This window comes from Corythoichthys intestinalis, chromosome 17, assembly GCF_030265065.1.
Source record: "Corythoichthys intestinalis isolate RoL2023-P3 chromosome 17, ASM3026506v1, whole genome shotgun sequence".
Lineage (NCBI taxonomy): Eukaryota > Metazoa > Chordata > Actinopteri > Syngnathiformes > Syngnathidae > Corythoichthys > Corythoichthys intestinalis.
In genome coordinates, this window is record NC_080411.1 from 25,169,109 (window position 1) to 25,183,397 (window position 14,289).

Genomic DNA, 14,289 nt, shown 5'->3' on the forward strand with positions numbered 1-14,289 from the left:
TCAAGCCGATGGCTCGCCGGCTCTTGTTGCAGGGCTCCACCCAGCCCCACTCATCACGCCGCACTGACTGTCACCCTCTAAGGGCCTGCACAAGACCCAATGACATGACATCTAAAAGTCTGGCATCCTCACCGAGCAGCCCTCAAGGACAATGGAACATCGTGCAGGGTTGTGACTCCTGGATGTGTTCATTTACAGTAGATATAGTACTAAAAATAGACACACAGCTCTCATGAAGAGGAATGCTGATAGAACAGTAATGAAAAACTCAAGGCTTTGATGCAGCTGTTTTTGGTGCATCACCCCCTCCACTAGCTGCCAATCCTTGTACATCGACCACATTGACTTAAAAGAGGAACATTCAGGTTTACAGGTAATCAATAGAGTAAACTGTCAATCGCCCGCAATGATGCTGCTAAAAGGTTTTTAATCGTGCATGTATTAACATTAAAGGACACCTTAATAAGTGTGCAGACATGCAATATTGGAAAGAATAAAGACTATTTCAGGAAGTAAATATGTTGTAAGGCAGTGTAATATTACTAAATTGTCGGTGTTTCCGGGAAAACAACCCAGATGGCCTGCTTTTGATGCATCTATAGTCCACATATGCAATCATTTTTATTCGACTAATACTAGTATGTGAGGAAGCTACAAGAGGGTAAAGATGTCTTTTTTAGTGGGCTACACAATGGGATCAAAGCATAATTGAAAAAAATATAACCAACGCCTAAGAAAAATGGTAAATACGTTCAAATCCCTGAAAGCTGCAACTCAGCTTTTAACTATAAATATATACATGCAAGTCAGAATTGCATTCAATGGAAAACTAAATACCATTTTGTGTAGGTAGGTTGCTGTGTATGATGTTTTTTGGGTTTCTTTCCACCCCGTATTTTAAAAATCTTCCTTCCTCAAATTGACACATGTGCAAACATGTACACAAACATTAACTTAGTTAATTTAATGCAACAACTAAAATTACAAGTCATTCAAAAAGTCTCCAATGGTTAATACGCCATGATTATCCTTTACCATTGCTTAAAGATAAAACATAATGATTATTTGGAATCATTTGGAATTTTGAATGCCTGAATTATAAACCTCAATTAGGTGTCTCAAATTGATCTAAAAAAACCCAAAACAAAACAGTGTATCATGTTTGAATATTGAGTATGTAGATGTGAATGATTTTTTTTTCAGTTTGTGCCTTGTGATTGGCTCAAAACCGGTGTATCCTGCCTCTTGCCCACAGTCAGGTGGGACAGGATTCAGCACTCTTGTGAACCTCGTGAGGATAAGCCATACGGATAATGAATGATTAATTCTAGCTTAGTGAAATCGAAAGGGCCCGCCGCAAAAAAAGCATGTCCCATTGCAGAGACACATGATGGTTGTCCAATAAATTAATCAGCATTTCAACACATAAAACTCAGTACAACAAATTGTGTCTCCAATTAAACATGCAACAATAACTCTAGATGTCCTGCTTTTTTTCCTGTGCCTGGAGAGTCAGAGGGATGTTTCACTTTTTTGTTGCGCTTCCCCCCCCCCCCCCCCTTTTTTTTTTTTTAAAACAGAAAACGATTTTGTTATGTTGTATTGAGGTTTTTTGTTTTAATCATCTGCAGAAAAGGTGACATTTTGCTGCATGAGGCGCCATCCCATGCAGATTCGAGAAAGAGGACAATACAATTTTCAATACATGACCTTAAGTAATAGTTCATTTGCAACTCCACTCCTGACATTTAGATATAAAACGCTTAAACTCAGATAACACTGGTAATCACGTGTTGGAGACTGGCCAATAGCAGAGGCTGTGATGTGAACAACTCCCTCCCTGCGCAGCAGAGTGGCAGCAAGTTGCCTGATGAGCATGCCAAGGCTCGCCATATAAAAAGTGCACCCGGACGAGGTGGCAGTCGCTGTGAAAGCCATCCACCCCTCACACCTGCGCCCACACGCATACCTACGCGTTCCCCCTCACACCCATATAGTCACTCTTCTCTTATTAGTTCTCGCACACTTGGCCGGATGGACGCCATAGGGAGCCCCTTTCGGAGAGTTATGGACAGCAGGGCGAGCAGCTACGGCTACAGCCGATCGGCCGGCTCCCCCTCCGCCTCCACCATTGGATTCCGCTCCCAGACCTGGTCCCGGGCCAGCCCGGGTTCCAACACCAGCGCGACGTACAAGAGGAACGCGAACAAGCCCCGCGCAGACACCTTCGAGCTGAGCCAAAGTTCCCTCCTGAGCGCGGACTCCTCCAGGCGCTCCAACGAGAAGGAGCAACTCCAGGGGCTGAACGACCGCTTCGCCGTGTACATCGACAAGGTGCACTATCTGGAGCAACAAAACAAGCAGATCGAGGACGAGATCCAGGCCCTGAGGCACCAGCAAGTGTCCCGCTCGCAGCTGGGTGACCTGTTCGATCAGGAACTGCAGGAGCTGCGCGCTACGCTCGAACAGATCCACCGCGACAAGTCTCAGATCCAGCTCGACAGCGACCACCTGGAGGATGACATCCAGAGGCTCAGGGAGCGCCTGGACGAGGAAGCGCGCGTCCGAGAGGACACAGAGGCCATTATACGCATCCTCAAGAAGGACACCGGCGACTCGGAGCTACTCAAGTCAGAACTGGAGAAGAAAGTACAGTCATTGCAGGACGAGATCGCCTTCATCCGCAACAACCACGAAGAAGAAGTCAGCGAGCTCCTGGGTCACATTCAGGCGTCTCAGGTGACAGTAGAGAGGAGAGACCCGCAGCGGGCTGACATCACCGAGGCTCTGCGCGAGATCCGCAGCGAGCTGGAGGGTCACTCCGACCAGAACCTGCAGCAAGTGGAGAGCTGGTTCATGTGCCACTACGCCAAGCTAAACGAAGCATCCGAGCAGAACAAGGACGCCATCAAGAACGCGCGTGACGAGATCAGCGACTACCGCCGCCAGCTGCAGTCCAAGACGGTGGAACTGGAGTCGGTGCGCGGCACCAGAGACTCCCTGGAGAGGCAGCTCGGAGACATCGAGGACCGCCACAACAGCGACCTGGCCGGTCTGCAGGTAACACAGCCGCCGCGACGTGCATTTCCACGAAAACACCATCATAAATGAATGCAACTTCAAATTCATTCATTGTTACACTTTTGCACACAATCGAGCCGCAGTGTTTACTGTGATGGACAAAGAATATTCCCCTTATAAAACATTTGTTAAACCAAAATAGAAATTAAATACCTTTTCCTATAGGGACGTTTTTATTATTTTCTTTGCAGTGACTAACTCCTTTCAAAGTGTCCTGAAAGAGTTAATGGAAAAGACTGCAGCAGAATCTCTCCCCCATACTTTCTCTCTCTATAATTTTGCTGAGTAAGAATCATGGCGGGATGCCCTCACTGGCCACGTCCTTGCATCACACCACCGCTCCTCCAGGGCGGGGTGCATAGAAATGAGGAGTCTCTGAGAGTAATCAAATAACTGCGTCAGAATAAACTGTATATAAAGTACTGCATGCAACTTACATGGATAAAGGTAAAATACAGTCAAAGTGATGTTTCCCCCCCCATAATGATAATTTCAGTAATCCTGAAACACAAGCGATTAAGTTTTCTTAATCAAATATCTGTGTTTTCTAGGAAACGATCCATCAGCTGGACAATGAGCTCAAGAACACAAAATGGGAGATGGCACGTCATTTGCGCGAGTACCAGGACTTGCTCAATGTCAAGATGGCCCTGGACATCGAGATTGCCGCATACAGGTAAAACACACATATTTGCAACAATTTAGCCACTCACATTTGAAGTGAGGAAAAAGCAGATCGGAAATCATGTATTGCTGAATATCACTGCAATACCCTTTCCCCACCATAAATGGTCATTTCAAAATTGCTATTTGGACGGTGACCAATCCAGGGTTTGGGACATAGTTCAAGCAAACATATGACCTTAATGTTGACAACAGTTTTATAATATATATATAACATTTTTTGTTAATTTCTCCCCTAACAAATTATTAATATATTAATGTCAAAATTTTCTACAGTGAGTGTCTTCATGATGATCATCATTAACTGGCGCATACATCAGCTGATGTAATAAGATGGAGAAAACTCCACTAAATATCTTAGGTCACCAAACCAAAAGGCAAAAAACCCTTCAAACGAACATTGACATCTATGAAATTTAGCATCTTTAGATGTAACAATTTAGCATATTCATTCAACCAAACATGCATATAATTTGCAGCAGATGTCAAACTTCAGCAAAAAACGAGGAAAATACAAACTAAATAAAAATAATTGGTTCAAACTATACATGAAGTGCAAATAATTTCAAGCATGTATACAGTACATGTGTATAAACGAAAGTAAACAGTAAAAACTGGCATTCGCATAGTGGCACTTGAAACATGAGGCTAGTCCAGTCAAGATTAAAGACATTAATTGTTATATCACAGGGAAAAAAAACATATATAAAATATTTTCAGAAATTGTTATAATAGGTTATCTACTTAGTAGCTGCTGCAAGCAAGACCAATTCAGACAAGTCCAAATGCCACCACAATGCAACTCCAAAACCAAACATATTAAAAAAAAAAAAAAAAAAAAAATTACTGATATAATTTTTGGACAGGAGTTATGATAGGCAATTATTTTAGGACTTTGACGATATGTTGAAGTTTGTTAGTAAACATACAATTCAAATTTCTCAGTTTAAGTGTTCCTGGAAATGGGGGGGGGGGGGGGGGGGGGGGTTACTTATTTGTATTATTTTAAGAATACCTTGATATATTGCAAAATTTAACAAAGGGGAAAAACACCATAGCATGGATTGGGTGAGAAAGTTTTTATGAATACATATTTTTTTATGTTTTAACATAGTGCTCAATATCACATTTGTTAATTGCATGTTAAACTTTATTGCATGGACAAAGACAACAAGGTTTCTACTATTTATAAGCATATAATCAGATAGAAGGAAATTATGAATTATACAAATAATTGTTAAATAATGCTTTCCATTCCTTCTAATTGACTGAAAATGAAGTGCCTTGACTTGGGTGCAACCCACAGAGGTACTGTTGATTCAGGCTCAACATACACAGATAATTATGATCATATACATAATATGTCAAAGATAAATTGAAATGATTTATTCATAAGTTTTGCTATTGCCAATCGAAGACAACTGGGAAAAACAATCAAATAGTCAGTGACGTAATCATTCATTATTCCATCAGGAAACTTCTGGAAGGTGAGGAGACCCACTTCAGCACATTCTCCCATCGTCCCGCTGTTTCATCCTCCAGAATCTCAATGATCAAATCAGAACCTCCAAGACTGAAGGTGCAACATAAGTTTGTCGAGGAGATCATCGAGGAAACCAGGGTTGAGGATGACAAGGCCAACATGGAAGACGCACTAGATCAGATTGCCCAGGAGCTCTCGGCCACACTCGAAGGCAGCGCAGGGGAGGAAGAAGATGAAGGTGACGAGGACGATGAAGTGGAGGAAGAGGAAGTTGTAGCTGCAACCGATACCAAAGTTAGTTCGAAGGCACCGGCAAAGGAGGACGATGACGGTGATGAGGAGGGTGGTGATGAGGAAGAAGGGGGTGAGGATGATGAGGAAAATGAGGACGATCAGGATGAGGGTAACAAAGGAGAAGAGGAGGCAGGTGATGACGAGGAGGTAGTAGAGGAAACTGTCCTTTGCTCCAAATCTCAGGATTCCAAAGCCATTCCTGAGAATATGAAGACTACAGAGGAAGAAGATGAAGAGGATGGTGACGAGGCCAGCGGGGGAGAAGACGCTGATGTCGAAGAGGATGAAGACAAAGCATCCAAAGATGGAGACGACGAGGAGGATAATGAAGATGACAAAGGGGCAAAAGATGACAAGGTCATAATTGAAGACATTGTGGCAAAGACAATAGTAGCCAAATTAGAAGTTCAGAAAACAGATACTGCAAAACCTGAAGCCAAAAAGGACGAAAGTGTCAAAACAGAACTAACCAAGCCCGATTCTCTCAAGCCTGAATCCCCAAAAGGTGGTTCCCCAAAATCTGATTCCCCCAAAACTACTTCTCCAAAGTCTGAATCCCCAAAAGCCGGTTCCCCAAAGACTGGTTCACCCAAGACAGAGTCCCCAAAAGGTGGTTCCCCAAAGTCCGAATCTCCAAAGGCTGGCTCGCCCAAGACAGAGTCTCCAAAAGCAAGTTCACCAAAGGCTAGCTCTCCCAAGACAGAGTTGCCAAAAGCAGATTCCCCAAAGTCTATATCACCAAAGCAAAGTTCCCCAAAGTCTGAATCCCCAAAAGCTAGTTCCCCCAAGACGGAATCTCCAAAACCTCTCTCCCCCAAGTCTGACTCCCCAAAGTCAGGATCACCTAAAGCAGAGTCCCCTAAATCAGAATCTCCCAAGCCTGCAACTCTCAAGGAAGACTCGGCAAAAACAACCCCCCCAAAAGCAGAGTCTCCTAAATCGGAAGCTCCCAAACCTGCATCACCTAAAGAAGACTCACCGAAGGCTACCTCCCCTAAAGGAGAGTCCCCTAAATCAGAATCTCCAAAGCCTACATCACCTAAAGAAGACTCACCCAAGGCTGGCTCCCCCAAGGCAGAGTCCCCTAAATCAGAATCCCCCAAGCCCGGATCCCCCAAAGACGAATCACCGAAGGCTATCTCCCCAAAAGCAGAGTCCCCGAAGTCAGAATCAGCAAAGCAAGAACCACCAAAGGCAGAATCTCCTAAGACGGAAACAAGCAAACCTGACACATCGAAGCCTGCTGAAGACACCAAGAAGACAAAAGATGCCGCAATGAATGGCGATGTGGACAAGACCGGCTCAAAGGAAGAGGAGCAGAAAAAGGGCGAGGGCAACGAAGTGATTATCAACGGCGTGGACGAAAGTCCCGTCAAGGACGACGCTAGCCAGAAGGTGGTGATCACCAAAACGGTGGAGACCATCACTACAGGGGAAGACGGCTCACAGCAGGTCACCAAGTCCATCACAGTTACCGAAACGGTGAAGGAAATGGAGGAAACACTGCAGGAGAAGTTGGTCTCCACCATGAAGACGGAGAAGCACTCCAGCCAGTCAATCAAGCAGGTGACTGAGGGTGACTGAGGAGTTGGCCTCAACGGCAATTCGGGGAGTCAGCGTGATGAAAAGCAATCAAGCAGAACTAACATAAGAGAACACCATACAGCTAGAGCGACATAATATAACATACAAAACTTAGAGAGAAGCCAAATGCTACAAATGTTAGAAATGCATGTTTGCAGACGCTGAGAGGGGCGAGCCATCAAGACATTTCTTCTTCCGTTTTTGCCGCTGTTCACTGATGGGCTTGTGGGTTTTGGGGTGGGCTTTGCATGCTTTGGCTCAGGGGCTGGAGGGGAGGGCACTTTCCTCACCGATGTATGTATGTATGAATGACAGAGAAGACACTGTATGTTAGGGGATCCATTATATAGTATATGACTTTTTTGTAGCGTAAGTAATGAGGGAAGGGTGGCGAGGGTGGATGGTTATTGGGGGGTCCTTTGCACACGTAAAAATGCTGTGTTTACGTAGCCTTATACCTGACGTGACCATAGCAACTCAGCCAAAAAGAAATGACACACCTGCAGCAGCGAATGACAACAGGATGATCAAACAACTACATGGAGTTTTCGACGGACCCCGCGAAAGTCCTAGCCTTAAACATGCTTTTGAATCCCTGTCTGTTACGTTTACCCAAGCGCAAATACAAAGAAATACTGTACGAGTGCTTAGGGTGTAGCATTCTTGCATTCGCATAGTAACCTGACTTGAAATATTGAAATTTATGAGGTGCTACTGTTTGCAGGCCCGTGACCTTACATCAACAATTTCCCAGCAGCATTTGCTTAATAAACATCATGATGTGGAATCCCACCTTGTCATGTCTTTTTTCCCCTCATATGATTTCTCTTTTGTTTCCTGTTTAAACATGATCTTGTCCTTTATTAAAAGACTAAGAAATTCACAAATTGCATACTTTAATACTTTGATCAATTGTCTTTTATATACTGTAAATGTCATTCGTAAATAGTGATGTCTTGCGATTTAATATGACATAAACCTCCACAACCCAGTCAAACCACCTGATCTTTCTTGCAAAAAAAAAAAAATACCGTTGCAAAAGACTGCACATCCACTTCTAATTGTGATGTGGAAATGTTCAAAATCAACATTTGAACCCACGTTCGATGGTGGTCACCTGCCAAAATTTTTAAGTGCCTTTGTTTAACACCACTAAAGATCAGTTGTTATCGTGGGGTTTTCATCACTTTTTTTCTTTCTAGAAAAAGAAAGGTTTTGTGCAAACTCTGTCTTCCATTTCCAAACGTTCATTATTCTTTCAGATGAACTTAATCCCCAGAAACACAGCTCCAAAACATGCTTCCATGTTACAGTATAGTAGGATTAGGCACTGTATTGCATTCTTCTGTTGATAAGCAGTGTTGTCCATCCACTAAACATATTTTTTGGAGTTACGTTCAACTTTGGTTTCAGGTTTGTGTTTCTGACTCACATATAACATGAGTGTTTTTTGGTTGTGACCAGGCAGTTCTTCAAGAGTTAAGTGCAACTGCTGTAGACTGAAGTAAAAATTAGATGCAGCTTCATCGAGTTTAGGCAGTAGATTCTTCCTAGTACTGATGCCACTGTCTTGTGTGCAGTTTGTTCAGTCTGACCTTTTCTTTAGGATGCCTCTTCCCACTCCTGCAGGAATCTGTGAGGACATAAAATAAATATCAGCCAAAAAAAAAAAAAAAATAACGACTATGGTTTTATCACAAAACAATGGAAGGTACACTCACACCATCCTCTTTTTTGTCCTCTTCATTATCATTGTGGGTTGAAGGAAGAGGAAAAGTTCTACTAGGTAGATAGTTTTGGCCGCAACTCCTGCCTTCGTCAAAGCTGTCATCGCTTCCTAATGTGACATGGCTTGATTTAATTTAATTCATTCGAAGGTTTCCCAGCCACATAAGCTGATTTTAAGACATTTTAACACAAATTACATTTTATAATAGACAGAAAATCATCCATTCAGATTATAACATCAATTCCACTAGGGACTTGTTAGCATCACCTTCACTTTTCTTTACCGCTTCTGCTCATTAGGGTCCCAGGTGATCAGGAACTTATTTATACAATTTTGGGTAACATGATTCACCTGGTCAGGTTACCAGCCAATCACATATTATACAAAATCATTCCTACACAACTTCACACACTAATGGGAGGAACAGAGAAAATTCAGAATGCTGCATTTGTGTCACTTGAATGTGAAAATTCGCATTGTTTTCAGGGTATAGTTGGCATTTTTATATGGATGCAACTTGGTCACGCTGTATATAAACTAGGGGTGTGACAAAATTTCGAAATGGTGATATATCGTGATACTTTGTATCCCAAAAGGTTATCGATATGCTCCTGCCAAGAATTGAGATATCGTTTTAAAAAGGTGTCAATGTTTAAAAAAAAACAAAAACAAACAAACAAACAAAAAAAAAGGAACCAACAACTGGCTACCAAAATCTTCCACCATAATAGTGTCTCAGTTAACTATAAGGCTGCCATTGACGGTGCTCGAAATACAATCCATTTAGAATGGGAAAGTTCGTTCATTCAAAACCAGAGCATTCACAGTCATTCTGTTACTTGCTGTTCATTCTAGGGCATTTACAGGTCAATTCCTGTTAAGTCTGAGTCACTGCCTATACATTTGGGTGATTCCCAGGTTACCTCCTGTTCTGTAACTCGAAATAAACAGGAAGTGACCCATAAAATACCCCAGAATCAACAGAAAGTAACTGAAAATCAACAGGTAAATGACCTTAAATGGCCCAAAAGTACCTCATTGCCTGGCATTGGCTACCACTGACGGCCATAGACGTTCAATCCGTTCAATCAGTTTAAATGGATTGGACATCTACTAGTGATAAACTCATTCCAATTCACAGCAGCTTATTTTCTGTTTATTAGTTGTTAGTAAAATATCCTAGAATGATTTCCTGACCAATGTATCGATAATCGTATCGACATATCGTCAGATGATCGTTATCGTGAGCTTTGTACCGCAAATCGTATCGTGAGGTACCAAGAGGTTCCCACTCCTTATATAAACCCTAGCTGCACTGCAGCACTGTGCTTCACATCAAGGTCAATCACTGAATTCTGCTGTCATTGAAGAAGCTGCATACAGGAAAGCCGCAGCCTGCAGTACTTTTCTGTCTCGCATCCTTTATGCTTTTCTGCCCTAAGCATCGTTCCCCGCAAGTATCTTATACTCACAAAACAGTAAGGTGTTGTTTTCACATATTCTGTCACACCAACGCATGTTTCAGCACACACAAAATTACACTAGGATTTCTGACTGTAAACATTAAACAAGTTTAGCCTATGATAGTAGGGCTGAGATTCTTCAAATGACCTCATGCAAGGAAATCACTACACAAAATATATAAAATGTCATTTAGTCAGAATTTAGAGACTTCCAATAATATGGTTTTACTAACTTTGAACAGAACAAAGTTCTCAAATTCCGCCCAATTAAGTGTACGGTGTGCATCCTGCTTCTAGTTTGTTGACGCTCTGGCTTTATACTCCTCTTGATCAAGACTATATGAGCCTCATGTTCACAATCTATAGGTGGCATTCATGATGCAATACATACTTTAAAATTAAAAAGATCTAAATCTTTGGTGATATTTAAACTAAAATTCTAAGTTTGGAGCCCATTTGATTTAAATTAATTTATAAATCAGGATTTCAAACAGTTGTCAAAACTTAAGCTTTTAGTTTAGACCACCACAAAAACAATCTTTAGCTTTAGAACTGTTTAATGTATTATATTTTTACGTTGTTAAATATGCATTATTTGTATGGGTGATGGAATGTTAGTGACTGCCCGTTCTTGATTTACCAACCGCTATCACATTTGACCACTGGGGGGCAGGCAAAGTTCTGCTAATAAACTTATGGATGCCTTTGCAGACGTGATACTGAATGTAACAATTCACTTCGACACAGAACAACGATGTTAAAAAAATATGTTTAATATTGTAAAATTAGCCATTGTTATTGTGGTTGTAGTTAACAATGCGGTAGCATTCTGTGCTCCTGTGGCATCGTACAGTGATTTTCATTGTATTGACTCCTGAGTCCTGAAACGAAATGAGGCAACCTAAATATTAGAAACAACTTTTAGTATAAAGCTGTACACTTATTCAGCACTATAAACGACTATACAGGTGGAAAAACATTTTACAGTATAGCTTATCTTGAACAGTTTCAAAGCTTAGCATTAGATAAAAAAAAAAAAAAAAAAAAAAAAAGATTTAAAAAAAAAAAAATCAGTACTGCACAGGTTTTTTCCAGTTGTCTACTGTACTTACATTTCTGCAACATTTTGCATTACTACGCACTTTTAAAAAATAATTTTGCAGCATCAATTATCATCCATATTATCACCATAATTTACACTAACTAACTTCACACTCAACACTGGTGGTAAAAGGTTCACTATCTATCTGAGGAATCTCAATTTCCTCTATGGTAAAATGTCTGATGTCTGAAGCATAACGTCTGATCTTCACAGTTCACACATTTGTTCAACAGCCTCACTTTAAAAGTCATGTTACTATTTTGGCTTGGTAGCTAACCTTTGGCCTTCGCAGGCATCTTCTCCTATTGGCAGTGTGCATGTCCATCACAGTCTGAAGGCCTCTCACAGGCGGAACGTGAGGGGGGGGCTTGCCAGTCACATAAAGCCTGTGCTCCTGCTGCTATAAAAAGAGTGGAATGTCAAGCTGGCTTTACTTTGGGTCAGCCAGAGTGAGTGCACAACTTAGAAGAACTGAGGGTCACATAAATTCGGTCTAAGGATGGCCGCTGTTCATCGCCTGGTTATCGTCCGCCACGGGGAGAGCGCCTGGAACCAAGAAAACCGCTTCTGCGGCTGGTTCGATGCAGACCTCAGCGAGAAGGGAGTGGAGGAGGCTACTAGAGGAGCCAAGGCCATCAAAGATGCAGGCATGAAGTTTGATATCTGCTACACCTCTGTGCTAAAACGTGCCGTCAAGACCTTGTGGACCATCATGGAAGGCACAGACCAGATGTGGCTGCCGGTGATCCGTACATGGCGTCTCAATGAGCGCCACTATGGAGGCCTCACTGGTCTTAACAAGGCAGAGACGGCCGCCAAGCACGGTGAGGAGCAAGTGAAGATCTGGCGCCGTTCCTTTGACATCCCACCTCCACCCATGGACAAGGACCACCCTTACCACTCCATCATCAGTGAGGTGAACTAACAGAAATTCAAGCAAATAATTAGGTATTTGTTTAAATTTGTACTAAACCCTTGTGGGCCATTTAATTGACCTACAGTCCAGGCGATACAAGAACCTGAAGCCCGGTGAGCTGCCTACATGCGAGTCACTGAAGGACACCATTGCTCGTGCCCTGCCTTTCTGGAACGAGGTCATCGCACCTGAAATCAAAGCCGGAAAAAATGTTATCATTGCAGCCCATGGCAACAGCTTGCGTGGAATTGTCAAGCATCTTGAAGGTGAGCACAAAGAATGACAAAAAAAAAAAAAAAAAACATTTATGGGGAGACGCCCAACTCTACGAAACGGTTACTGAACTATTTCTCACATACACAAGTTTGGGTGACGAAACAGTTACAAGCACACACAAAGCCACACACTTTTACAGTGAATGTACTGTATATAAATAGCAGCCACGGGCTCAGGGACAAGAGAGGGTCATGAGCCTGGTTCCCGTTACAGTTGCGACCTTTATCTCGAAAGGTTTCGTGGAGTGGCCAGACAGACTTGCACATGCAGAAAGCCACAAGGGCAACACTTAAAGGTCACTTAACCGATCCCAGCACTGACTGGAGGGGGGAGAGGTAAAACCAGCATTGATTGCTAGGGCATATTGACAACTATTTACACTCACAGCTCTGGGGAATTTAAAGAACGATATATGTGCACTATGTGGAACCGGAGGCTGGGGGGGGGGCAGGCACAGGAAGAGAACATGAAAACTCCAACTTGCATATGGCGAGATTTGAATCCAGAGCCTTTCAACAGTAAAGCAGATATGCTATTTAACCTTTAACTTGGTAAAAATACTGTTGCTTATTTTGTGCTGGTCTTTATAAGAATTCGTTTTAAAGACTTTTTAGTGCCTGTAATTTTCACACATAAGGTCCTCGAAACAATTTCGCCATTTATTAAAAAAAAAAAAAAATGTCCTTCTATATATTTCTAAGTACCTGTTCACATGGAAAGTTACAAGAATTATAGCTATAGATAACAAATACTCATGAACATTAAAAGCAATACCGCATGTGTGTGTTTTCACAGGCATGTCTGATGCTGCCATCATGGAGCTCAACCTGCCAACGGGAATTCCTATCGTGTATGAACTGGACGCAAACTTGAAACCTGTGAAGCCTATGGCCTTCCTGGGTGATGAGGAGACTGTGAGGAAGGCCATGGAAGCTGTGGCTGCCCAAGGCAAAGTGAAGAAGTGAGCTCCTAAGTGGCAAACCAGAGACTGTCCTTACCTCCTATCCAAACGTACATCAATCTTTGTAGTCCATTCCAACTCGAATACACTTGGGTCTTGAAAGCCTCGGGTTTGCGCAAGGATGGCCTGTCAACTCAAATTGACAAACAGGCCCACAGCATACACAACGTCCAGCTCAACATGTGCACATCCCTCAGTTGTTTTAAGTTGTGGCTAAACCAACCTGCTGTGTCCCACCACCTTGACACCAACAATAAAGAAACCAGGTTTTATATAAGCTTGTGTCTGGTTCCTTTCAGAAACCCCAAATCTCTTTCAATGTCTCTTTACACTATTCTTTAAGTTATTTTGTACACCATCATTTTCCCCCCATTTTGAAAAACAGCTTTCAGCATAGTGCAAAGAGTGCTCTGAAATCTTATCCTGGACAGTGAGATGAGGATAGAGAGGAGTCATTGGGTTCAACATGGCAGCATTCCCATAATGCAGATACAAGTCAGTTTACTGGCATTAAACTGCCCTGCTTGTATTACAGAAAGGAGCAGAAGTGTTAGAGTGAATGGACATTGTACATCTACTGTACATTATTAAGGTCTAATTATTTACATAATCTCTTGCGTCACAGGTTTAAAAAAATATATATATTTCACACTTGGAAGAAACCCCCCGCCCACCACCACCACACACAATAATGTATTAAACAGTCTATTGACTAC

General features: G+C 42.3%; 2 protein-coding genes and 1 long non-coding RNA gene across 3 annotated transcripts; 2 read left to right on the forward strand and 1 right to left on the reverse strand.

The window, feature by feature from the left end:
- Nucleotides 1-1,894: 1,894 nt before the first annotated feature.
- nefma (neurofilament medium chain a) lies at nucleotides 1,895-7,913 on the forward strand. Its single transcript, XM_057819797.1, has 3 exons — nucleotides 1,895-3,060; nucleotides 3,633-3,757; nucleotides 5,239-7,913. The coding sequence occupies exons 1-3, from the start codon at nucleotides 2,035-2,037 to the stop codon at nucleotides 7,124-7,126; spliced, it is 3,039 nt and encodes a 1,012-aa protein (XP_057675780.1). The 5' UTR covers nucleotides 1,895-2,034; the 3' UTR covers nucleotides 7,127-7,913.
- LOC130905969 (uncharacterized) lies at nucleotides 6,616-9,171 on the reverse strand. Its single transcript, XR_009061181.1, has 3 exons — nucleotides 9,123-9,171; nucleotides 8,848-8,963; nucleotides 6,616-8,759 (listed from the first exon to the last, which is right to left on the reverse strand). It is a non-coding gene; the product is annotated as an uncharacterized LOC130905969 (long non-coding RNA).
- A 2,669-nt stretch (nucleotides 9,172-11,840) lies between these two features.
- On the forward strand, nucleotides 11,841-13,844 carry pgam2 (phosphoglycerate mutase 2 (muscle)). The gene is made up of 3 exons (XM_057819297.1): nucleotides 11,841-12,336; nucleotides 12,422-12,602; nucleotides 13,408-13,844. The coding sequence occupies exons 1-3, from the start codon at nucleotides 11,920-11,922 to the stop codon at nucleotides 13,575-13,577; spliced, it is 768 nt and encodes a 255-aa protein (XP_057675280.1). The 5' UTR covers nucleotides 11,841-11,919; the 3' UTR covers nucleotides 13,578-13,844.
- Nucleotides 13,845-14,289: the final 445 nt, after the last annotated feature.

What these genes read in the sequence shown, in the direction of transcription:
- pgam2 (XM_057819297.1), top strand. Translation starts at nt 11,920, where the DNA reads ATGGCCGCTGTTCATCGCCTGGTTATCGTCCGCCACGGGGAGAGCGCC. An exon ending in ACCACTCCATCATCAGTGAG is followed by an intron (nt 12,337 to 12,421) that starts GTGAACTAACAG and finishes ATTGACCTACAG; the next exon opens with TCCAGGCGATACAAGAACCT. An exon ending in AATTGTCAAGCATCTTGAAG is followed by an intron (nt 12,603 to 13,407) that starts GTGAGCACAAAG and finishes GTGTTTTCACAG; the next exon opens with GCATGTCTGATGCTGCCATC.
- nefma (XM_057819797.1), top strand. Translation starts at nt 2,035, where the DNA reads ATGGACGCCATAGGGAGCCCCTTTCGGAGAGTTATGGACAGCAGGGCG. An exon ending in GCGACCTGGCCGGTCTGCAG is followed by an intron (nt 3,061 to 3,632) that starts GTAACACAGCCG and finishes TGTGTTTTCTAG; the next exon opens with GAAACGATCCATCAGCTGGA. An exon ending in ATCGAGATTGCCGCATACAG is followed by an intron (nt 3,758 to 5,238) that starts GTAAAACACACA and finishes TTATTCCATCAG; the next exon opens with GAAACTTCTGGAAGGTGAGG.